The following is a 25,330-nucleotide window of genomic DNA, read 5'->3' as shown; positions in this document are numbered from 1 at the left end:
TTTTTGGATGACATTTTCTTCATCTGGCATAATACTAGGCAAGAACTTGATTATTTTGTAGAATTTTTGAATTCAGTGGACCCGAACATAAAGTTCACCATGTCATGCCATCAAACAAAAATAGATTTCTTGGATATCACGGTCCAATTGCAAGGGGGTGCTATCTCCACATCCCTCTACAGAAAGCCTGTCACTCGTAACACCACGCTGCACTTTAATAGTTTCCATCCGTTTAAACTGCGATTTAACCTACCTGTAGGGCAATTTTTACGCATTCGTAGGGTCTGCTCTTCTATGGGGGGAGTACAGAACACAGGCTAAAAAATTGACAGACAGACTCAGGGTGAGAGGTTACCAAGAAAGATCTATTAAACAGGCTTTCAACAGAGGTAGATATGCACAGAGGGAGTTACTCCTGCAGGAACCCCTGAATGCGCTTAAAAGTGACAGTGATCAGCTCACATGTGTTCTCCCTTTTTCGAGAGCTGCCAAAATGGTGGTGGACATGTTTAGAAAATACTGGTTTATAGTAAAACCCCATAAACCTTTAGAGGCTTTCCCTAGAATAGCGTATTCCCGGGGGATTACACTGGGCCAACGTTGCAACTTTCAAAAATATGGGAGCCGACCTGAGCGGGAGGGGGGGCACCACGGGGCATGCGGGAAATGCCAGTGGTGCCCCTCCACCATCCAGGGTGACATTTGGAAGGTTCCAGGGAGGACTTTATCCTTAAGATCTAGACATAACACCGATTGTAACACCCAGGGTGTAGTATATGCCATCATCTGTCCTTGCGACCTCATATATGTGGGTCGCACTAATAGAAAGATAAAAACACGGCTGACAGAACATAAATCCCGTATTTTCAACAAGGTAGCACAAGCACCCCTGGTAGAACACTGGTTGAGAGCAAAACATACCACAAGTGATTTAAGATGGCGTGTTATTAATAAAGTGGTAGGGTGGGATGGAGGGGGCGATCAGGTTAAGCTTAACGAGAGCGAACAAAGATTTATTTTTATGTTGGACACCATTGAACCCCGTGGGCTGAATAGTGAAATTGAGTGGGGATCGGTGATGTAATTTTGGTTGGGCCAATGAGCTGCAGGGGGCGGGTACATTGTTAGCTTGAGAGGGAGTTTTTAAATCTGGAGCCAAGGACGCCGCCGCCATCTTTTCTCACAGGAAGACTGGAGTCGGATGACAGCGGCAGCCTTGGTGAGTGCAGCATATAGACACTGTATCAATTTACTAAGTTTTTGTTAGGAGAGGGGCAGGACACAATCGAATGTGACAGCTTCTGTTCTATATTTTGCAGGGAGACCCTTGATAAAACACTTGTTAGTGTGAAACATGTCGGGTCTGACTCCCAGGTGTTTGGCTGAGATAAGTATTTATTGCTTTTGAAACATTCAGCACAGCATTGAAGTGATGAAGTTATTTAAAGTATTTATTCTATAAAATACAGAAAAACAAAAGAAAAAAGAAATAAGATAAAAACACTAATAACATTTACAAATTGACAGCCAATGATGAGGCACCACAATAGACTTCCCGCAGTATAAACTAACACAGCGGTGGAGTGGTGGGGCTGAGGCGTCTTTTTGGAATATAGTAAGAGACACACAATCTTTATATTATTTGTCTGTGTGGCATGTGGTATGTCGGTATGTCCACAAGATCATTTAAAACAAGACTTAGCGAACACAAATCCAATTTAAAGTGTGGGAGAATGACAGCACCCATAGTGGAACATTGTGTACAGATGCAGCACAGATTCCTGGATCTTAGAGCTTTCTGTTTTGATAAGGTCATATTAAACAGAAGAGGAGGAGACCGGAAAAGATTGCTCTTACAGCAAGAGTCCCGATGGATTTTTAAATTGGGCACTATGAAGCCGGCTGGACTTAACAGCGTAGTGGAGTGGAACTCCTTCTTTTAGGAAATCAACTTAAGAATACATTCTAAGAATAACATAAGTCTAGTTTTTATCTTTACCCCGAAAATTTAATACTACATTAATTTTTGAGCTTTTAACCATTTAAACACACAGCTTGAACAGCGCATGAATCTCTTTTAAAGCGCATGCGTGGCGTTCTCACTTTGCAAACGCCATTTTCAATTCAGAACAGAAAGCTGCGAATTAAGCTGCCCAGTAAGTACCGCCGTTTTATTATTACTTTTAAGAGTATTTGCATGGTTTGTAACAACACATTTTCACTATATTTATTCTAGTAATTTACCACGACCCCTGATGAAGCCGAAGGATCTGCGAAACGGGTCCCGTTGGGCAAAGACAACGCTTTAAGATAAGTGCTGTCTTTATTCTTAAAATTTATACTAGAAGATTTTATAGTTATGCACTAGATTTGCACTTTATATAAAAGCAGAACCCGATGAAAGATAACCACTAACCTGTTGAAGCTGTTTAAAAGCCTTCGTTGATGAAGAACAGCACAGGTATCTGAGGGCACTGCTATAAGTTATCATCATTACTCTATGCTCACAAGTCTCTATTTTTGATTGTTTCTCTCTGAGCGACTTGTTTACATTGTATCCATTTTGAGTGTTTTCACTATATAAAGATGAGACATCCTGATGGTCAGGGCTTCCCAATGGCCTGGATGTCCAGATAGGTAGTTTTCACAAGTCTCTATTTTTGATTATCTTTATATAGCACAAGAGAATTTAAATAAACAAAATCAATCAATCAATCAATTTAATTAATTGTGCTCAGTGATGTGAACATATTTTAAATGCCAGTGGAAGGCAAGAGAGATGTTCAACTCTTTACACATCTCTCTTGCCTGCCACTGGCATTTGAAGTATGTTCACATCACTAAGCACAATTAATTAAACTTAAAATTAATTATTTATTTTGTTTATTTAAATTCTCTTGTGCTATATATATATATATATTTATTTTTTTTTTTAGAATTTAGTTATTTAATTATTATCTCTCATTTGTATTTGCTTTTTGTCTTATCTTTATACCACATTTTCAAACAAAATTTCATCCAAGTCCCAAACGCCCCAGAACAAGACCATTTGGACATGGAGAGGCCAGTCCTGTAACATAACATAAGAATTTATTTCTAGACCGCAATTACCGGCAATAGAGTAGTGGGGCACCTTAGAGGGCACTACTGTGAACTTCACAAAATAGGTGCCAGATAAATATCTCACCAGAATTCACTTATGAATTATGGTGAGCCCCCTCCAAACCTACTATACCCACCTATCTGCAACCCCAATAGCCCTTATGACTGCAGGTGACACCTATATGGCAGAAGAGTACGGTTTTGGAGTTTTTTGGTGAGCTTACATTTTCCACCAGGAATGAAGTGGTTAGAGTGGCTTATGGGACTTGCTACTCCTCTCTATGGTTCACCGGCCCACCCACCAGGCTACTTAAGACACCTATGTACAGTGCTACTAGGCGTTGATGTTCTGGAGACAAGTATGTACGTTTGTATTCTGATCTTTATGGGTGTGAGGGGGGTCAGTGAGCACTGGGGGAGTGTGGGCGTGTCTTATCTTGATACATACAGTCGTCATCTGGTCAGTTTGGTCACCTTTGTGGCACTTAGCCCCTTCTAAAACAGGTCTAGTTCCAAACGTATAAGTTCTGTCCAGGATGTCTTGCAAAATGTTTATCGCGACAAGATATCCATGTCTAACCGGCCCTCGAGACTGCCCAAAGCTCGCCCATAAAACGCCATCACCATGCCCATCTCGTGCTGGAACACCTTGCTAGACGTACAGAAAGACTATTTTGATTATCACTTGTACGTCCTGGCGATTAAGATGTCTAAGTGCTGATTTAGGATGCATTTTTGACATAGTATTATATATACAGTGGTACTTTGGTTTAAGAGCATAATTCATTCCAGAAGCATGCTCTTAAACCAAAACACTCATATCAAAGCAACTTTCCCCATAGAAGATAATGGAAACTTGAACACTTCGTTCCACCAACCCCCCACCCCCCCGAGACTACCGGCGCTGCTCCATCACCCCCTCCCCCTGCTCTAACCGGCATCGCACCCTCCAGAACCAGCATCACAACCCCCCCCCCCCCCCCCCCCCGCGAGAACCGCAAAGCACCCCCTTGCTGAAAGCGGCATCTGCCCGCCCTTCCTCCCAAGCACTTGGTCCTTACCCCTTCTGCTCGTTGTAAGTGTGAATGCGAGCTCCCGCCTCTTGCCTGGGCTGGGCCTTGACCATCTGCGCATGCTCAAGGTCTTCTGGCTCTCGTTCTCTCGCAAACCGAGGTTCCACTGTACAAGCATAGCATGGCAAACAGATGGGCATTCACAAGGGGGAGTCTGGACAGAGCATAGGCAGGACTCACAGTAATGCAAATAACTTATACTATAAGTTATGTATGCATGTCCTGAATCTAGGTGTGAGCATTTATAGCAGCACTATAGCTGGCAAAAATGCTTGCACCTAAAAACAGACAAATGTATGTGTGTGTGTGTATATATCTATATATATATCTGGCTACACTGGTATTCCATAAAAGAAAAATTTGGTTTTTTTGCCAAGTACTTGTGACTTGGATTGGCCTCCATGAAGATGGGATACTGGGCTAGACGGACCATTGGTATGACCCAGTAAGGCTATTTTTAGGTTCTTATAAAGTAGGTGCCCAGTCTCCTTTCTAAAATAGGTTTCAGATAGCCACCCCTTTATAGAATATCTCTCCATAAGAGTAGTTTTAAAACAGGGGGCCTAAGTTAAGCAAGCAGGAAAAGGAAAACAATGTCTTACCTGACCTTTTTTTTTTTTTTTTTCCCTCTAGCCCCAACAGATCAATCTAGAAATTGTGGTCAGCAGACATAACTCAAAAATTCTGGACAGATCTGTTGGGACAATACGGAAGTGCCTATTTTGGTACTATTTTATAAAGACACGTAGGGAACACTAACATAAATAACACAGCATGAATTCAAAGCAAATGTGTCCACCAGCATTCAGACAGTTCCCAGTCCTGGTTCAGAATACTGAAAGCTCTCAGTACCGGGGCACTCTTACTAAAGCTTGACTACCTATTAACACATTGTTTGAACAGATCATGTAATTGCACTTTTGCATGGCATCCTTACGTTATATTTTGATTCCATCAGGAAGACACTGGCAAACACCTGTTACTTGGAGACTAACCTACCAGCTGCTGTTTATTACTGCTGTGGCAATAAGTGAACTGGTTCGTCCCTGAACCCACAAAACTTTCGATGAAAGATTAAGAAAGCTTCTAAGTCAACAGAAAGGTTTCAAAGCCAGTAGACTACATAGTCTACAAACTCATGCTCATTAATAAAATGTTGAAATACTTGTGGATTAGAAAACTAGCAGGAAAACTGAACTTGAAGAAAAATTAATGCTGAAGTTGTAGACAACCCTGATAGAGTGGATAACATGAGAAAGGATCTAGTGAAGATTGATGAATGGTATGAAATTTGGCAGCATAACTCAGAAAGAAATAAGGTTACAAATTATACAAAATACTGCAATAAAAATTATTACTAACTCCCAAAAATACGATCATGTCACTCCTCTGTTACAAAAAGCACACTGGCTACCAAGTTCACATAGAATAATCTATAAAATTGCACTATTAACCTTCAAAATTCAACAAACCAACACACCAATATTTTTATATCGTTATTTGATACCATATTCTCCAGCCAGATCTCTAAGATCAACAGATCAGCATTTGCTGACCATCCTGTCTCTGAAAATAATAGATACCAGAAGAGCTACAATTTTTTCCAATCATAGCACCCCAGCTATGGAACAAGTTACCAGTTTATCTGCGTGGTGAAACTTCTTTAGAAAAATTTAAAAGCACATTAAAAAGCCACCTATACAAAGATGCATTCGAGTCATAAACAGGATAACTCTTATCAATAATCTCAGGCTCAAATACTTAAACCTAACCAGATCTATATATAGGTCACAACTTCTCCCTTTCACTTTTAGACCTAGCTTTATTTGTAAAACATTTTCAATTACCCTCCTGATGTTGTTTTTCCTTAAATGTTCTTCTACTTTCTTTAACAATTGTAGTTCACTCCTCTTTCCCTATGTATCACTAATTAATTGTGAACATCGATTGTATGTTTACCTGTATAAATTGTTTTATTTTGTCCCCCCCCAAAAAAAACCTTTTATTGTTATATGCATTGAAAATATTTGATATTGCGTTTATATCAAAATTTTAATAAACTTGAAACTAGTGCTAAGAAATGCCAGGCCACACATTTGGACTGCAAAAACCGGAGGGAACTGTACAGTTTAGGGGGTGGAGAACTTTTGTATACCAAAAAGGCACAGGACTTGGGAGTGATAATATGTGATGATCTTAAGGTGGCCAAACAAGGTGAATGTTTGGGTGCATATGGAGAGGAATGGCTAGAAGGATAAAGGAGGTATCGATGCACCTGTACAAGACTCTGGTAAGATCTCATTTTGAATATTGTGCACAATTCTAGAAACTGCATCTTCAAAAATATAAACAGAATGGCGTTGGTCCAGAGGAAAGCTACTAAAATGATCGGTGGTCTACGTCATAAGGCGTACGGGGGCAGACTCAAAGATTTCAACGGAGGAAAGCTGGGTGAGGGGAGATATGATAAGAGATGTTTAAATACTTATGTGGCAAAGGGGGAAAGCAACAGCATGCATTAGAGTAGGGGTGTCCAATCTTTTGGCTTCCCTGGGCCGCAATGGCCGAAAAAATGTTTCTGGGGCCGCATAAATGCGCAAACGCTGCAGCAAGACAGAGGAGGGAGCCGGCAAGACGGTAAACACCCGGGGACAGCAGAGGAAAACACAGCATTGCCCTCGACCGGGGCCACACAAAATACTTTATGGGGCCGCAGGTTGGACACCCCTGCATTACAGCATCTGCATAGGCACAGAACTCTGCACCATTTGCCTGATTTAAAGCTAGTAACCTGGACATTCTGCAACTTAGTGCTCACAGCTCTAACCAGAGAAGTTCCCTTACCTTGCACCGACTGATTTGATATGCCACAAACGAATTTGATGACTTTTGCTTATTCATCAAAGTGGCCACATCCTATCACGGTATGATGACATTGGCTATATATGCTCCCAAGGCGCAAATGCGGCTTCTATGGACTGGCAAATGGCAATCAGAAACCTGAGATCAGGAAGGGATTACTGCACTGGCCCTTCATGAATTTCCACAGGTGCTATATGAAATCAAAGCAGACACTGGAGCGGTGTGGTTGGAATTGGCAGCATTGGCGATGGACCTCCACAGGGAAATTCAAGAACCAGGCCGCCACTTAGAGGTAAAAGAACAACACATGAAGGAACATGCTGAGGCATTTTCATGCCTGAAGAACTTCTGGCAGGACTATCGGACCCAGGAAGCTTTCCTATTAGAAAAACTTGAAGATTTAGAGAATAGGAGCCACAGATATTTATTTACTGAGAGGCATACCTGAAATGTTGGTATATGCAGAGGCAGTTGCCTTCATACTGTCCATGGAACAGACGGCTCTTCCTCCTGCTGAGGTCCAACTGGTTCGGGCCCATAGGGTGTTGCGGTCTACCTCCAGAAACAAGTCTAAAGGATATTATAGCTTGCTTCACGGACTATAAATTGAAGGAAAAGGTGCTTGCCGAGACCCAAAAATCAGTTTTCTTGAACTGGGACACCTATGATATTGAACTTTATCAAGATATTGCAAAGACTACACTTAAGTGCCGAGGGAAGTTATGCTCCCCTCACACAACACCTGAGGGATCACGGAATTAAGTACCAATGGCAATATAGTGCTAGTCTACCTTAAAGGCAAGCTACAATACATATGTACTGTTGAGGAAGCCCAGACCTACCTGCCTTATGATACCAACTTGGTTCAATCAAATACTCAATCAATACTTCAAATGCGGAAGAGTTTTGAAAGGAAGGGGATATTTACAATGCCAGATGTTGGATTGACAATTGCAACATGCTCTTCACATGAGCGAGGAGAAGCTCAAAATCCCTTAACTTTGGGTGATAATTACTCTTTTTAAATTTTTGTCCGATAATTTGCACTATAGTGGACTTTGAGTTCAGTGTGAATGGTGATTGTGCGATTAAAGTCATATTTGGAAGGACACTATTAGCTAACATGGACCTAACTGGCTTAATGGGTTCAAACCCATGATGCTCCTTGTGACCCTGGGCAAGTCACTTAATCCCCCCATTGCCCCAGGTCCATTAGATAGATTGTGAGCCCATCAGGACAGAAAAGGAAAAATCCTTGAGTGCCTGAATAAATTCATGTAAACCGTTCTTAGCTCCCCTGGGAGAACGGTATAGAATGCCTCATTCCACCAATAAGAGCCAACTTCATCAGTGATGTCACAATGGCCCGATTGTCCTGTACTTGGCTCACTTTTACTTCATTTAGATTTCTAGAGTGGCGCAGTGGTTAAAGCTCCAGCCTCCGCACCCTGGGGTTGTGGGTTCAAACCCACGCTGCTCCTTGTGACCCTGGGCAAGTCACTTAATCCCCCCATTGCCCCAGGTACATTAGATAGATTGTGAGCCCACCAGGACAGACGGGGAAACATGCTCGAGTACCTGAATAAATTCATGTAAACTGTTCTGAGCTCCCTTGGGAGAATATAGAAAATTGAATGAATGAATGAAAAGTGATATCTTTTCTAGACTATTTTAGGTTCATCTGAGCTGTGGGCGGCAGAAGCATAGGGAGGTGGGAGAGGGAATAGTTGTATTAACAGATCTGAGAAGAAGCGAGATATTGGTATCCCTCCACCTTCTCTCACTAGTTTGTTCTTGGGAGGAATGTCCAGGATAATTTTAAATAATATTAGATGCTGCTGTGGCGGATTCTTGTTGGGTCAATTTACCTGCGCCTGGATGAAGGTGCAGGTAAATTGCTGTGTATGATTTGTGGGTTTAAGAGGGGTGGATGGGTAATAGAGACATGGTGGTGTAAATACCTACATTACATAAATATGCGTGAGGCAAGTCTCTTTCAATTGAAAGGAAATTCCAAAGTGAGAGGGCTTAGGATAAGGTTAAAAGGAATAATCTAAACAAAAACTTTTTTTTTTATAGAAAGAATGGTTAGATGCGTGGAATAGTCTCCCATTAGAGATGGCGGGGACAAAGACTGTGTCTGAACTGAAGAAAATTTGTGACAGGCACATGGGAGAGAGAAGAGGAGAAAGTGGTTGATGCAGATGGGCAGACTGGATGGGCCACTTGACCTCTATCTGCCATCATGTTTCTATTATGGACAAACAAACATTACCAAAAGCTGCTGTCGGTATATGAGCTTTGAAATCGTACAGCTACTTCTTCATATTAGACCTGTAATCCTGAACTCTGTAACTAGCTCCGTACAATACAAATGCTGGTCTGTTTGCCTAAGTAGAACAGCTCTAGGCCAAGTCAAATCTCAGTGATAGGATAGGACAGAAGGGATAGAGGAACATACATAAAGACATTCATCTGCTTAACATTTTTGTTAGATATATTGCTTAGGGGCTGACTGATAGCAAAATCTGCAATAGAGCAGACACTCCTAATAGTGGCAATAACACGAGGAAGGACCTAGCGAAGCTTGAAGAATAGTCTGAAATTTGGCAGCTAAGATTTAATGGTAAGAAATGCAAGGAAAGCTACTAAAATGGCTGGTGGCCTACATCATAAGGTGTATGGGAACAGACTTAAAGGAAAGGCAGGAGAGGAGAAAATAGAGATATTTAAACCCCTAAATTGTATAGCTTGAAATACAAAGTAAAAAGACAATGCAGTGATTTTTGGGATCTTCAGCCTGCCAATCGAGTAGTTTAACACGATCAGGCTGCAATCCTCATTGATCCCTTTGAGTTATTATCTTATTATTAATTTTTATTTACTATTTAATTTTTATTTATGTATATCATTCTTATAAAAAGAACATGAAATTATCTTAAATTACAGCGCCACCTCTTCCGACGAGCCCCATTTCAATACTTCATCTGGGAAATGAGTTTTAACCACATAATGTGCTGACCTTAACTTTTGTGCTTAGTATACTATGCTGTAATGCCGCTGCATAGGCCTTTAACCATAAAGCTCTATGACCTCATAAAGCAGGTGTAAAGAGCCTTAGCCTCTAGGGGGAGGAGGAGATGGCAGATGGGCAGACTAGACGGAGCATTAGGCCTTTATCTGCCATCATGTTTCTATATGTCAGTCAATTCAATTCCAATTTATTATTTCTAGTCTGCTTTTGTCTGAGGTGGATTACAAAAAATATATACATAATAAGGCAATATTAATACAAAATGGACATACAGTGTTCCCCCACGAATTCACGGTTCGCGAATCATGGACTCACTCATTCGTGGTCTGCTCCAACCGCCTCTTCCCATAGTAAAGTTGGGCTACACCAATCAGGAGCTGCGTTTCAAAGCAGCTCCTGATTGGTGTAGCCCGACTTTACTACAGGAAGAGGCGGTCAGAGCAGACCGCAACTGATTTTCTTTACCCGCCGGTGCTCCAGCTGCCCTCTCCTATCTCCCTTGCCTTTTGACCCAACAGTAATGATATAGTCATCCTCTGTGCTGACTGGAAGTAGGAAATGAATGCCTGCAGTTGCATTAAAGAAGCATTTCAACTTTGCTGGTTCAAAATGCCATCTTAGTTGAAATGCTCTTCTCTCATACCGAGCACTTGACTCATATACAGCTATATATCCTCAAAAAGAAACCATGTTTTTTCCCCCAGGGCCAGCTAAAACATTAGGTACAACAAGGCAGTTGCCTAAGGCAGCAAATTCTGAGGGACAGCAAAAAGCAGCTGCAGTCAAACTAAGCTAATAGATCCTAATATAACACAAACTCCAAAACATCATCCGTGTGTACAGGGAGAATTTTCCAACAGTCCATTTAGCCTGGAATTTGATAAAGGAATTAAATATACATCTTAAAAGAAAATAATACCAAAGAAAAGGGTGAAAACATTCACACCTATTAATAATACCATGAACATAGTCCACAATTAGAGAGGGGAAAAAACATACCCAGTCAAGGTGTGTACTGTGTTTTCCATTAGTTTTGAGTTTTGCATTTTTGCCCAAGAGTTTTCCTTACCTGAATTTATAAGTCATCCTGAATGTGAAACTGTTGCCATTTATAAAGACTGCAATTTTCATGCACTGCTTAGGCATAAGGAAACTGTTTAAAATCGGCATTTTGAATGCCTGCCATTATGCACTGTGTTTGCCGTTGCTGCTAATAATTGCAGAGCTCCATTCAGCTGAGCTTCCTGCTGATAGTTGCTACAGCAACCTGAGAGAATTATAAGGTGCTTGGCTGTTTCAGGATACCTCTGAGACCTCAGAGAACAACAGAAGCTCTTTACTCTTTAAATATATTTCTTGTATGCAGTGTCTTTTGCTGATTTGCTCTTTGAGAATAACTGACAAAACAGAAGTTCTGTCTTCCAGAAAGTAACTTTAATTGTAGTGCTGAACAAGAGCTGTATTGTTCAGTGAAGATAAGTTTTGCTTTTCAAGTTTTCTTTTCCTGTGATATGCTGCAGTTAGGACTCAGGGCTTTGCCTTCCTGCAAAGAACAGAAAACTCTCTATCGTTTGCTGCAGTGTTTGGCTGAAGTTGATTTAAAAGCCTATCATTTGTGCTGTTTGCCAAATATATATTATTTTCTTTCTGTTTGAAGAACTGTTTTGAATGCTGGAGACTATGCTTTGTGGCATGTGTTAATACAGAGTTGGACTAAGAAAATATTATGTTCACTCAGTTGACCGCTGGTCCAAAATTAAAGCCATTTGATTTTGACTACATGACTGAGCTTGATTTTGTGAAAGGTAAAAGGAGCACGTACTCACCTGTATTTCCAGACCACAGGCAGGCGCCTAGGGTCAGTTACAAGCCCTGAAGATTCCCCTGGTAGTAGGGGACACATCAGGTCAAAGAGAGTTGCCACTTCTCAACACCTCTCTGAGGGGTGTTTGTGACACTATGTACAGCAGACATGCAACATTTTCAATTAGGGTTGGAGGCAGCAGTTATTGGGGATAGAGGGGAAGCAGAAATAGTTATGGGGGATTTCAAGAACCCGACTCTCAATATTGCTGGTCTTTTCAGCTTGCTGGCAGTGATGGCTGTAAAGGAAATAAAGGCTCACCGTCTACACCAATTGTTTTGTGACACACCTTCCACCTCATAGGGTTGAGAACCACTGATCTAAATGCTGGCCTGATATTTGTTCACAAATAGTTCTTAATCCCCAAAACCTGCTTATTGATAGTCGAGATGATATTATGCTAACCTTAAATAACACCTCCAGAACAGTTAAAATTGGCCTTCATTGGAATTATCCAGTGTTAAAATGTTTGGCCTTTTAGCATCAGAAGTGAGTGTGTTGTCATCGTGTCTCCCCCTCCGTAACTTTTACGTTTGGTCTTTTATTGCACGCGTTGATAACCCATGTAAGATGCCTGTCACTTACCGAGGCTTTCGAAGCACGTGTTATCTCCAGCCAGTGGTCGGATTCCTCAGAACTGAGCTCTCGAAGGGAAAGTGAGCACTGCCCTATTGTCCTCTTTCGGGGAGTGTGACTCTGAATTTTAAACAAGAGCCTCACAGTCTGCAGATTCTGCAGCTTGAGAGCAAACACAAAGGTTTCCATGAATTCTATGTCCTGCAAAAATATAAAATTAAATTTAAAAAAAAATATATATATATATATAGAAAGAGAGAGGAGAGCACATAGTCACAACTTAGTACCTGAAAATATCCACTGGGCACAGCAACAGCAGTGAGGAAGGAATAGGGAGTGCGGAATCAACCCTTGTGTTACTGAGCTATATTTCAGGACATGTAATAATCGGGGTATGCTTGCTAATTAATGACTTCCAAAATGTACTGCAACATCTCCCCGTATAAATAGCAGCATTTACATGTGTAGATAGGCCACACGTATAAATAGCAACATGTGCACACGGTAGTTTCCAAAAGCTCCCATTTACACTTTATAGATGATTAGGAGAGTGTGGTGCAGTGGTTAGATCAACAGCCTCAGCACCCTGAGGTTGTGGGTTCAAAACCCCACACTGCTCCCTGTGACCCCGGGCAAGTCACTTAATCCTCCACTGCCCCAGGTACATTAGATAGATTGTGAGCCTACTGGGACAGATAGGGCAAATGCTTGAAGTACCTGTAAAAGATATGTAAACCACTGAGAACTTTGTAAGAGTCAGCGGTATATCATATTTGAATAAACATAAGCATGCAAGGAAATCAAGGGGGATGTTTTAGGCAGCCCCCAAATTTTACATATATATTTGATTCTCGGCGAGAGGGAGAATAGAAGTCCTTGAGCATGCGCAGATGCATGCTCAAGGCAGGCAGAAGTCGGAGGTGTCAGGTCAAAAGCGCGCCGGGACAAAGGCGCGCTTTGTCTATGAACCGAAGCTGGAAGATCTTCTAGGCACACGAGCTGTGCCTGTGTGCCGGTGCTGGACGTGGAGGTGGGTAAATTTAAGTTGTACTGGCGGGGGGAGGGGAGGCGGTTCGCGCAGTGGGGGGGGGGGGAGCAATGCCGGTTATCGGGGGGGGGGGGGGGAACGTATCAAAGCGAGTTTCCATTATTTCCTATGGGGAAACTCGCTTTGATAAACGAGCATTTTGGATTACGAGCATGCTCCTGGAACGGATTATGCTCGTAATCCAAGGTACCACTGTACCGTCTACACACAGATGGTTTCCAAATATGCAACATACATAAGATTACCATCTAGCTCCAGAAAAAGGACGATGGATTGAGACATCTGGGTTTTTCTTCTACTGAAAGCAATAGAAGTAAGGAGGACAGGTTTTACTTCTGTTGCCTTACAGAAAGGGTGGTAGATGCATGGAACAGGTGGTGGAACAGTTGGTGGAAACAGAGACTGTGTCTGAATTCAAAAGGGCCTCGGATAGGCACGTGGGATCTCTTGGAGAGAGAAAGAGATAATGGTTACTGTGGATGGGCAGACTAGATGGGCCATTTGGCCTTTATCTGCCATCATGTTTCTATGTCTCAATCTGCCCTCCTTTTTCTGGAGCCATATGGTAACCCTAAACATACATTATAAAAAGAACACTACAATAAGAACTATATCCGTAGTTTTCTGTGAAGGTGTGACCAGGGTCTTTAAAGCAACATTTAATTTGCCCTTGATGCTTTCACTGTATATGCCGAAACATGCTGTGAATTTATTGAAATCACTTGATAAATCTTAACCAATTGTTAGTGTAGTCCTTAGTCACTTCTCTCTGAATCACTAACTATTCTCTGTACTCTTTTAAATCTCTAATCTAATAAAGCTATATGGTGCCTATTTACATATTAGAAGAAAAAGATATTAAGTAAGGAAGTGAAGTGAACTAAAATGAAATACAATGAAGAAATAGTTATGGAGTTATGAAATTAAGAATGAGTATGAAAGGGACGGAGGAGTGACGTCACCACGGAAGATGGCCACTTAAACTCAGAGCTCTGACGGGGCTCGCGGCGTTCAAATAATAAATTTGCTTATCGCGAAGTAGCGAGCGTCACCCACGGAGGATACCGACGGCGGATTGCATGGCGAGTCGGAGGAGGCTGGAGAAATTTCACTTCACCAGTGTTAAGTCGGTGAAAACTCGCTCGCAAGCTCCCGGCTCCCCGATAGCGGCATCCAAGATGGCGGAGCTAAACGCGCCAGAACCACCAGCGCCCTTACAGACCGGAACACTACCGTCTGATTGCTGTATGGAAGGGAAGATGGAATTGTGGTTCAGAGACCTCAAAGCAGAAATGGTGGGTCTGAGAACCGATGTCAAAGCTGCGCTGGGGGAGCTTCGAGCAGAAGTAAGTGATCTGAGTGGCAGAGTCCAGGTTGCAGAGGAAAGGTTGAGCCACGTGGAAGTGGTGGAGAAGGAACGAACAGCCACCATGGATACTACTGTAGCACATATGGAGGACTTGAAGAAACAGGTTGAGGATCTGGAGAACCGCTCCAGGAGAAATAACCTGCGTTTCAAAGGGGTGCCTGATCTGGAACGCTTTAAAGATGCTAGGGAAGTGGTTTCTGAATTTTGTACAGCCTTGCTTGCAGATGAGGGCCATACAGATCTACCGGTGATTGATTTGCAGAGGGCACATAGAAGTCTGGGCCAATTGAGAGGACCTGGTAACCGAGATATAATTGCCTGCTTTGGTGATTTCCAGCTGAAAGAAAAGGTGCTACAAGCTGCCAGACGCCGCCCGGAGTTTGTGTGGCAGGGGTTGAAAGTTGGGGTATACCAGGACCTAGCTCTAACTACATTACAGAAGCGAAGATCTTTCAAAGAAATCACCCAATTGTTGCGGGCTGAAGGGTATAGATATAGGTGGCTTTTCCCCTTTGGCTTGCATTTTACTATAAATGGGACTCATAGAAAGGTGGATAATGTCCTCGATGCTTGGATGGCATTGAAAGAACTTGGATGTCGGATGCCTCCGGATATCTCTCCCAGGAGTCAGGGTGGCCTGGAACAGGAGACAATATCAAGCGACAAATTACGCGGGGCTGATGAAAACTTGCCTTCCACGTCTGCTACGGGATAGGGAGATCCAGACTGGACTTCACTGGCTACTTCTAGAATATTCCCACATTAGTAGGGAATGGGACTTCACTGTTGGTATTAGAAAATAGAGTGGATGTTTCTGGCATTCACAGATTATGCTGTTCTGGGTGGTTGCATTTTACAGAAAATGTTGGTTCTTTGGACTTATAGTAGATAGGGGGAAATATGTTATAAGTGACTTCTTGCGAATGAGTGTGTGAATGGAAGGGGGGGTAATGAGGGTAAGCATTAAGTGATGTGTCTTTATGGGCCTTTTCAGTTTGACTCACTTCTTATCATGGCTGATTCAAAACTTGGGGAATCAGCTAATCGGAGGGGGGGAGGGGAGGAGATGTTGGTAAGGGATTCGGCAGACGACGGGCTCTGGGGGATGGGAGGTCACCGGGATTATCCCCTGGGCTGATTATGGGATCTTGGAATGTAAATGGGCTAAATAGTCCAGGCAAAAGGAGTATCGTTTTTCGAGAACTTGGTCGTATGAAATGGGATATCTGTCTTCTTCAAGAGACACACCTAAGGCCCCGAGATACGTCATTGCTTCGGCGGCCGCAGTTTGACATGCTCTGGACCCACCAGGGAGAGGGAGCATCCAAAAGGGCAGGGGGATTGGCCATTTTGGCACGTAAGGGACTGGGCCTGCAGGTGGAACAGGAATACAGGGATGGGGAAGGGAGGTGTCTGGCGGTACGGGGAGCACTACAGGGTCGCACACTAACCATTATTAATATCTATGGTCCTAATGTAGGTCAGGAGGCTTATTATAGGAAATTGAGGAGAGCATTGAGTACTTTTGCGCAAGGTGCGATTTATGTGGGGGGAGACTTTAATGTCCCTCCTGAACCTGCACTGGACCATTCAGGAGGGGGACGCAGGTCTCTTCGGAAACCAGCTGCAGAGCTCAGGGCTTTAATGGGTTCCCTTGGGCTAGTAGATGGATGGCGGCTATTACATGGTACACAAAAGGCTTACACTTTCTATTCACATGCACAAAATACTTATACGAGATTGGATGGGATATGGATTCACAGGAATTTAGCAGGGGGGCTGCGTGCAGCAGAGATAGAACCGATGCATGTGTCAGATCATGCGCCGGTATGGATATCTTGCACGGAAATGTTAGACCCGGGGGGTAGTACATATTGGCGACTCAATGAATCCCTGCTGAGTTCCCCTCAGGTGGTTGCTGCGGTAGACCGTCTTATTGGGGACTATTTAACTTTGAATGATAATGGGGAAGTATCTGATGCTATATTGTGGGACGCTCTTAAAGCGGTTGTTAGGGGCGAATTTATCAAATGGGGGGCTAGATTTAAAAAACATAGAGCCCGAACCTTTCTTCAATTACGAACCCGGTTGACTCAATTGGAAATGCAACATCAGAATAGGAGGGATGCCCGATCATTGCTATCCTTACAAAGAGTTAGGGATGAATTATATCAACTTCAAGTGGAAGAAATGGAACGAAAGCGAGAGCGCTTCCGAATTAATATCTATGAACATAGTAATAAAGCTAGTGCACAAGTCGCGAGATATATCCAGATTAAACAAGCTCGGAATACTATTACAAGAATCACAAGGGAAGTAGGGGGGGAAATACAAGTCAGGGATTCCACTATTCAACAGGAGTTCAAATGTTTTTACTCGGAACTATATGGGCGCCCGGGGCCCATGGAGGAGGGAGCGCAGACTAGATTTTTGGATTCGCTGCAGATACCGGTGTTACCAGAATCAGATCAGGAATACTTAAGAGAGCCGGTACAACTGTCAGAGATTCTAGGGGTGATTGGGGAGTTGAAGCATGGTAAATCACCAGGATTGGATGGGTACACTAGCCGATTCTATAAACAATTTTCGGAGCACTTGGGGCCCCTTCTAGTTAGATTAGCTAATGGAATATCTGGGGGAGGTAGGCTCCCGCCTACGATGGGGGAAGCAGGAGTGGTGATTTTGCCTAAACCGGGAAGGGATCCTTTACTCTGTGGTTCTTATCGACCCATATCTTTGCTAAATATAGATGCCAAAATACTGGCCAAGGTTTTAGCTAAGCGCTTGGGAAAGGTATTACCTACCTTGATCCATCAAGATCAAGCGGGGTTTATACAGAGGAGACAGGTGAGTGATAACATCAGGAGAACTCTGAACTTGCTATGGAAAGTGGGTGAGAGCCGAGATAAGGCGGTTTTGATATCGATTGATGCTGAGAAAGCATTTGATCGGGTTCTTTGGGGATTTCTATGGGAAGTGATGGATAGGATGGGTCTGGGGGGAAGGTTTGGAGAGTGGGTTCGGGCTCTATATGTAGAACCGAGAGCATGCATACGGATTAATCAATCATACACTGACTTCTTCCACATATACAGGGGAACTCGGCAGGGATGCCCCCTTTCTCCCTTATTGTTTGCGGTGTCCCTAGAGCCGCTTGCAATAGCTGTTAGACAGCATGCATCATTGGTAGGGGTAGTGAGCGGGGAGAGAGAACATCGAATAGCGATGTTTGCAGATGACATCCTCCTATACGTGGGACAACCTGAGCACTCTATACCTTATCTACTACAGATATTTGACACATATGGGAAGGTCTCTGGGTTTAAAATAAATCTAACAAAGACGGAGATTTTGAACCTGACGCCAACAAGGCATGAGATGGATAGGTTGAGGGATATTTTTCCCTTCCGATGGGCGGAGCAGGGGATTAGATACCTGGGAATTTATATTCCTTCAAACCTCCAGAGAATTTACGACAAGAATTATATGCCTATCTATAGGCAGATCAGAGCGGACCTGCAACGATGGCATGGGCTGTGGTTATCTTGGTGGGGCAGGATTGCAATCATAAAAATGAATGTACTGCCCAGACTGTTGTTCCTTTTTCAGACTTTGCCTATCCCAGTTCCTTTAGGAGATTTGAGGAGACTGGATAGGGACATCCGAAGCTTTATTTGGCATCGTAGATCGCCTAGACTATCCAAATCTTTGTTGTGGGCCCCTAGGGAGGAGGGGGGCAGGGGGTTGCCTAATTTGTCGTGGTATTATCAAGCGGCGCAGTTGAAACTGGTGCTAGATTGGGAAGTTGGGGACTATAAAAGTGGGGTACAAATAGAACAGATTTGTAGTGATATAGTACCTTTGAAATTCAAGATGTGGGCATCGGATGCGCAACGCATGTGGGTCCAGAGCATGTCTAATCCCTTTTTGCAACATTTGGCACGATTATGGAGTCAAACGCGTAAACAGATGGGTGACGGGGCTTTGGTTTCAACATTGGCGGGGATACAACACGAACCTTTATTTCCAGCGGGCAGAGATAACAGGGTCTTTCACAGATGGTATCAAAAGGGGTTACGAGTGTTTCGTGATTTCATTGGAAAGGATGGACCAATCCCATTTCATATACTTCAACAAAACTATGATTTACCAGACGGGGACTGTTTTGCCTATTTGCAAATTCGGCATTTTATTATAGCTCAGGGTTGGGGTTCTGGGCTAAAGATTGATAAGGAACCTTTGGAAAATCTCTGGTTGTTGCTGCAGAAAGCACCTAAGCCACTGTCAGTGATCTATCAATTCAGGAGGGGTTATGTACCCGCTACTTATCCCTTTAGAATGGCATGGGAGAGAGATCTGGGCATTCAGTTGTCTGATAAAGATTGGGAAATGATTTGTCGGGAGGCATATAAGGCTTCTACCTGTGCCTTGGTTCAGGAAAATGCATACAAGGTGCTGACGCGATGGTACTATACGCCAGAATGCCTGCATAGAATCTACCCTGGAGTGCCTGACCTCTGTTGGAGATGTGGAAGGCAGGGGGGATCTTTTATGCATATCTGGTGGGATTGCACACTTATTCAGCCCTTCTGGAAGGTGGTGACTGATACATTGTCTGAATGTCTGGGGGAATGTGTTGTTCTTTCTTCTAGGAGCTGTCTCTTGGGTTTATATAACTCCAGGGATTGCTCTTGGCAGACTAAATTTCTTAGATGGGGCTTAGCGGCTGCGAAATGTCTAATTGCCAATCACTGGAAAAGTGTGGAAGCTCCCTCTCGAGCTGTATGGGTGTCTCGTTTGCTTTCTATGGGAAAGATGGAGGTAGCCATAGCAAAGAGACGACATAACTATATCGTCTATTTTCATACCTGGAGGAAGTTGGAAGAAATACTGGATGCTCTGTAAGGGACCTTTGCCTTGTCGTCTGCCGGAAGAATGGGGTGGGGGGGGGAGGGATGGGGATTGTGGATAATGGGGAAATTGGTATTTAGCTGGGATATGGGGGATGTGGGCATTTGTTTATTCGACATGCTTATATTTTGTTTTCAATTCACGTTATTATCCTGCTGTTAGTACATGATACTCTTTGATATATATATATACTGCTGAGTATATTGTATTGCTCCTGTGCATTGTTAACCATAAAAGTTTATTTTCAATAAATACTTAAATATTTTAAAAAAAAGAATGAGTATGAAACTAAATGAATTTTAGAGTTTTGAGTAAATAAACAATAAAGTGGACTGATGAAGACAAGAGATTGCTGGGCTTTACTCATGATCCAGTTGATATCCGAAGGTCCATACAAATGAAAAAAATGAATAATTAATATATATATATATATATATATATATATACACACATAAACACATATAATGAAGTGTATGTTAGTATTAGACCAATAATCTCTTTACAGTATATATAGTGCCGCAGTATGTAAATAGGCACCATATAGCTTTATTAGATTAGAGATTTAAAAGACTACAGAGAATAGTTAGTGATTCAGAGAGAAGTGCATTTATTGTGACACTTAAATTTTGGATAAGAGATTTACACCACTGTTGGAGGTTGCTTTCTCAATTTTGGAGAGCACACCTTCAAAAAGATATAAATAGGATGGAGATGGTCCAGTTGGCTGCTACTAAATTGGTTAGTGGTCTTTGCCATAAATCATATGGGGACAGACTTAGAGAACTTAATATGCATACTCTGGGGGAAAGATGGGAGAAAGGGGATATGATAGAGACATTTAAATATCTCTGTGTTGTTAATGTATATGAGGTGAGTATTTTACAAATGAAGGAAGGAGAGTGCATAGGAAGCTGAAAATAGCAGCATGAAAAAGATGCTGGATGGGGGGGTAGGAAGCCATGCAGAGAGATGCTGGATGGGTGGAAAAGGGAGATAGACAGAAAGAGAGAAAGACACTGGATAGGGAAGAGAGAGACATAGCAAGACACTGGATGGGGGTGGGGGAAGGGAGACAGACGGGGTGAATTTTAAAAATACTGTTGGAGAATCTGGAAAATCTAAAAATCCAGACTGAACCAATCTCCGAGCAGTCTGGATTTTTGGACTTGTACTGTAAATGACAGCAGATAAAAACCCACATGGTCCATATAGATAGCCAGAATTGCTCCTTTCACTCAGTATGGATTATATTCCTTCATGATTGGCAATTTAAGGCAATCTTGGAAGAGTGATTTTATAATTTTGGTTGCAGTATAATCACATTCATTGTCAATACTTGATTACACAATGAATGAACAAGATGTCTTCCTTTCCCCTCCCCTACTCCCTAAGATACATTAATAGCATATCATATGAATGTGATCGAAAACATGCATATTTGATTTTAATTTGTCATTGCCATTTTCTGGACACAGACCGTAGAAGTCTGCCCGGTACTGGTCTTAATTCCCAATTTCATTTATGTTTTTTTAAGAGAAAGAAATGATACACTTTGTTCTAATTCAGGGTTGAATTTAACCTACAGGAAATTAATGTTCGTCATTCACTGTGAAAACCGAAGAGAAAGATATCATATTTATTAAACACAGATGTATTTTAAACAACAACAAAAAGATTTTACCTGCTTTTTTGTTAAACTTACTTTGGAGCCTACTTTAGCAGAAGATTTAAATTGCACTGGCTTTGGAAAGGGAATGATTCCTTTGATATAAATATTAGGACTCTCTCCAGAGCACACTGGCCAACTCAGATCTTTCAGCTAAAACATTAAAAACACGAGTGTTGGTCATCGCTTACTCTCCTTTTGTCTGAATGACATATGTGAGGTGGAAATGAAAAAGTCGTGCCAGACAAAGGAAGCATCAGTATAACTAAAACAGATTAGAGACCCCACCAGAGATCACCACTGCGAGGAATGACCGCTCCTTCCAATAATAATGTACCACAAAAATATTTTCAGTGCCGCTCAGCAGGGACATGTGGAGAAGCATTTTGAAAAAAAAAAACCCCAAACCTATCCTGCTCACAACGTCGAAAAAAATTGGCCATCACACAGTCATGATTACACAGGAAAAGCATCTAGATTTGCTGTTTGATTTTGGCTGCGAGATGGATGTTTTTGTACTGAAAGCTGTCTAAAATGAACAGCCATTTTCCAAAATGAAACACCTAACTTTTGAACAACAAAATACCAGGGACATGAAGGTCTGTCTGGCATCATTTTCATAAATATGGCCTACAGACATCCCTGCAGTACAGTGTACTGTAAACCAAGAGACTGTAAATGTAAACCCTCCAAAACCTGAAAAATACCTAATTAATCTGAATGTACATCACTTCAATAGCCTTCAGGCTTGCAGATATCATATATTTAGGTACAGTAGATATTATTTCTGTTTCTAGAAGACTCAGAATATACTTAAACAAAAAAAAACCCAGAGCTGAAGTGGGATTTAAACCTGGGTCCCTTGGTTCACAGCCCACTATACTAAACCACAAGACTACTCTTGACCTGCTTATTACTTTCTTCGGAATGGCCTGGCCATGATACCTGCAGCTGGTTTTCCTTTCCAGTTTCACTTTCAGGGAAGAGGCGACAGTAATCACTGGGGAATTAAGGAGGGGTCATGCCTTTATCCCACCAGTGGTCAGCAGCTCAATCAGAACACCTTTTTGTAACTTTTACATGACTGAAACGGGTCTAGAAAAAAAAAAAAAATCCTTCTTTGCATGCACTGCTTTCATTGTATGCTAATAGATCTCATGCCTATTCATTGGCGAAATCCTGAAAACCCGACTGGATTGCGGCCTTCGAGGAGGGACTTTGACACAGAAGTCACATTGGCAGACCCACATGATCCACTTGGCGGGGTATGAGCGTCAGGCTATATCTGACATGGACTCTAAAGAGGGCACATTATTTATTCGCTGTTGGTTGTCTTTTTGTTCTACTTTGACACCTACTGCTAGAAGTAGATTATTGAATTGACTTGCTCAACTTGTTTGGTCTTTGGAATAGCTGTTCCCGGGGGGTGGGCAGGTTTTTTCTTCTCATCTTGTGTTTGAAATTTATTGTGCGACTGTTTATTTTGATGGTTATTTGAAAAATTCAATAAAACAGATTTAAACATAAAAGAACACAGAATAAAACCTAGGCCTTACATTTGAAGGTTAGAGTGAAGAGAAAAGGACAGAAAAGGAAAAATCCTTGAGTGCCTGAATAAATTCATGTAAACCGTTCTTAGCTCCCCTGGGAGAATGGTATAGAATGCCTCATTCCACCAATAAGAGCCAACTTCATCAGTGATGTCACAATGGCTCCACTGTCCTTTACTTGGCTCACTTTTACTACATTTTGATTTCTAGAGTGGTGCAGTGGTTAAAGCTACAGCCTCCGCACCCTGGGGTTGTGGGTTAAAACCCACGCTGCTCCTTGTGACCCTGGGCAAGTCACTTAATCCCCCCATTGCCCCAGGTACATTAGGTAGATTGTGAGCCCGCCGGGACAGACAGGGAAAAATGCTTGAATACCTGAATAAATTCACGTAAACCGTTCTGAACTCCCCTGGGAGAACGGTATAGAAAAAAAAAAAAAATAATAATAATAACAAAATAATAATATTGATACAAGATCCTCAATAGGTGTCACGTTAGGATAAAAGCTTGTATAAAAACATACCTCTTCACCTAACTCCCCCGTCCACGACCGAGAGATGACAAAGAAATGTATATTGATACAAGATCCTCAAGATCTGCCCACATATCCCAAGTAATCTCCACCTCCTTCTACTACCTTCGCCAACTGAAAAGGATCAAACCCTACATCTCCACACCTGACCTCGCCCAACTCCTCTACGCATATGTCCTCTCCAGAATGGATTACTGTAACTCCCTATTTAATGGACTAACCAAAAATAATCTCAAACGCCTCCAACGGGTCCAAAATGCAGCTATCTGCCTCCTACACAACCTCAACTACCATGATACCATCTCCCCAGCACTCCGTGCTGAACACTGGCTCCCAATTAGCCAGCGCTGTGCTTTCAAGGCCCTGGCAACAGCCCACAAGAGAATTTACTCCACCACCCTCTCCTATATAAAATCCAAGCTTCCCATCTACACCCCCACTCGCACCCTCCGCTCAAAATCGGAGATACGCCTATGCACCCCCCCCCCCCCCCCCCCCGGAAGGTCCCTCCTCTCAGAAACTGCCCGCAAAAGATCCTACAGCCACTTCATTCCACATCTCTGGAACCAACTCCCCTCTCAACTCAGACAACAGAACTCATTATTAACATTCCGTAAAATGGTAAAGACCCTCCTCTTCAACTAAAGATCACACTCAGTCTACTCCCCCCCTTAAGCCCACCTCTCTCCTCTCTCCCCTGTCTATCTTCTCCCTAAATTTCAGTATAGTCCTCTCTTAGTCTATACTCTGACAAATTGTATCTAAACTCAAATAATTTGTACTTAAACTAAACTACTTATACTTAAATTCTACTCTTAATTTGCTGTATACTCCCTGTATTTAAATTACTACACAGTCTTGTATGTCCAAATACTTAAACCTATTGTACTTCTTATATGTCTAATTACTCTCCATTGTGTATGTTCACTTGTAGACCGTATGTACGATTAAAATTTTATTACACCATATGATATGCCGTTACTATCAGATGTTTTGTTATTGCATTGTTCATCGTAAAGCGCTTTGATGCATGTTATACAAGGCGGCATATCAATAAATCAAATCAAGTTAGGACAAGTTACTTTTGTGCACTGCTGGAAACTGCTCAGGAACCTTATGAACTCATCTATTGGCCTGTTAAGCAAGTAGACCTCCTTTTGCTAAATTAGTCCTGGGCTCCTTTAGGTTCAAACTTGAGCCGACAGCCTGCAAGGGAAGGCAAACGTACTTGGTGTTTTGAAGCAGAACTACACAAATAGACCTTAAACCAGAGTCTGGCAGGGTGTTGAAAGGCTCGGGGCACCACTGCTCACACACACCGTCACGGGTGGCGCCTCATTCATTATTCCTTACAGCAAATATTTGTGCAGGGCCGACTTAACCATTAGGCTAGGTTAGGCTGTCACCTAGGGCAGCAGCTCCAGTCAGAGCAAAACAACAGATCCCAACAGTCAAACAAACTTAAAAAACAAAACAAAACACAAAAAACATCAGCATATACTTTTACTTGCAGGAAGGTGAGGTCATTTTCAAACCAGCGGCGTAGCGAGGGGTGGGGGTGATCCTCCCCTGCCTTTTTCTCTGCCCTCCCTGCTCCTTCCTAATAGAGAATGACACGGTGACAAAATTTATCACCGTTCTCATCCCCGCAGATAACCGCGGGAAATAATCCCATGTCATTTTCTAGTGTCTATTTCAACCTTAGTCCTTCTACAACAGCATTCTTCAAAGCAAAGCTTGCAG

General features: G+C 42.4%; 1 protein-coding gene across 6 annotated transcripts in view; it reads right to left on the bottom strand.

Moving 5' to 3' along the window:
* Positions 1-25,330, bottom strand: part of TC2N (tandem C2 domains, nuclear) — a 137,316-nt gene that overhangs the window by 25,486 nt on the left and 86,500 nt on the right. For 5 of the 6 annotated variants that reach the window (XM_033951812.1, XM_033951811.1, XM_033951806.1 and 2 more), the window contains 2 exons: positions 21,542-21,658; positions 12,521-12,712 (listed from right to left, as the gene is read on the bottom strand). In XM_033951812.1, the coding sequence (XP_033807703.1) occupies positions 12,521-12,712; positions 21,542-21,658 (309 nt within the window). The remainder of the gene's footprint in view (positions 1-12,520; positions 12,713-21,541; positions 21,659-25,330) is intronic. The other variant, XM_033951809.1, reaches the window with a different exon arrangement.

Source organism: Geotrypetes seraphini, chromosome 7 (genome assembly GCF_902459505.1).
Source record: "Geotrypetes seraphini chromosome 7, aGeoSer1.1, whole genome shotgun sequence".
Taxonomy (NCBI): Eukaryota; Metazoa; Chordata; class Amphibia; order Gymnophiona; family Dermophiidae; genus Geotrypetes; species Geotrypetes seraphini.
Note: the sequence above shows the minus strand (reverse complement) of the source record. Positions and strands in the feature narration are given on the sequence as shown.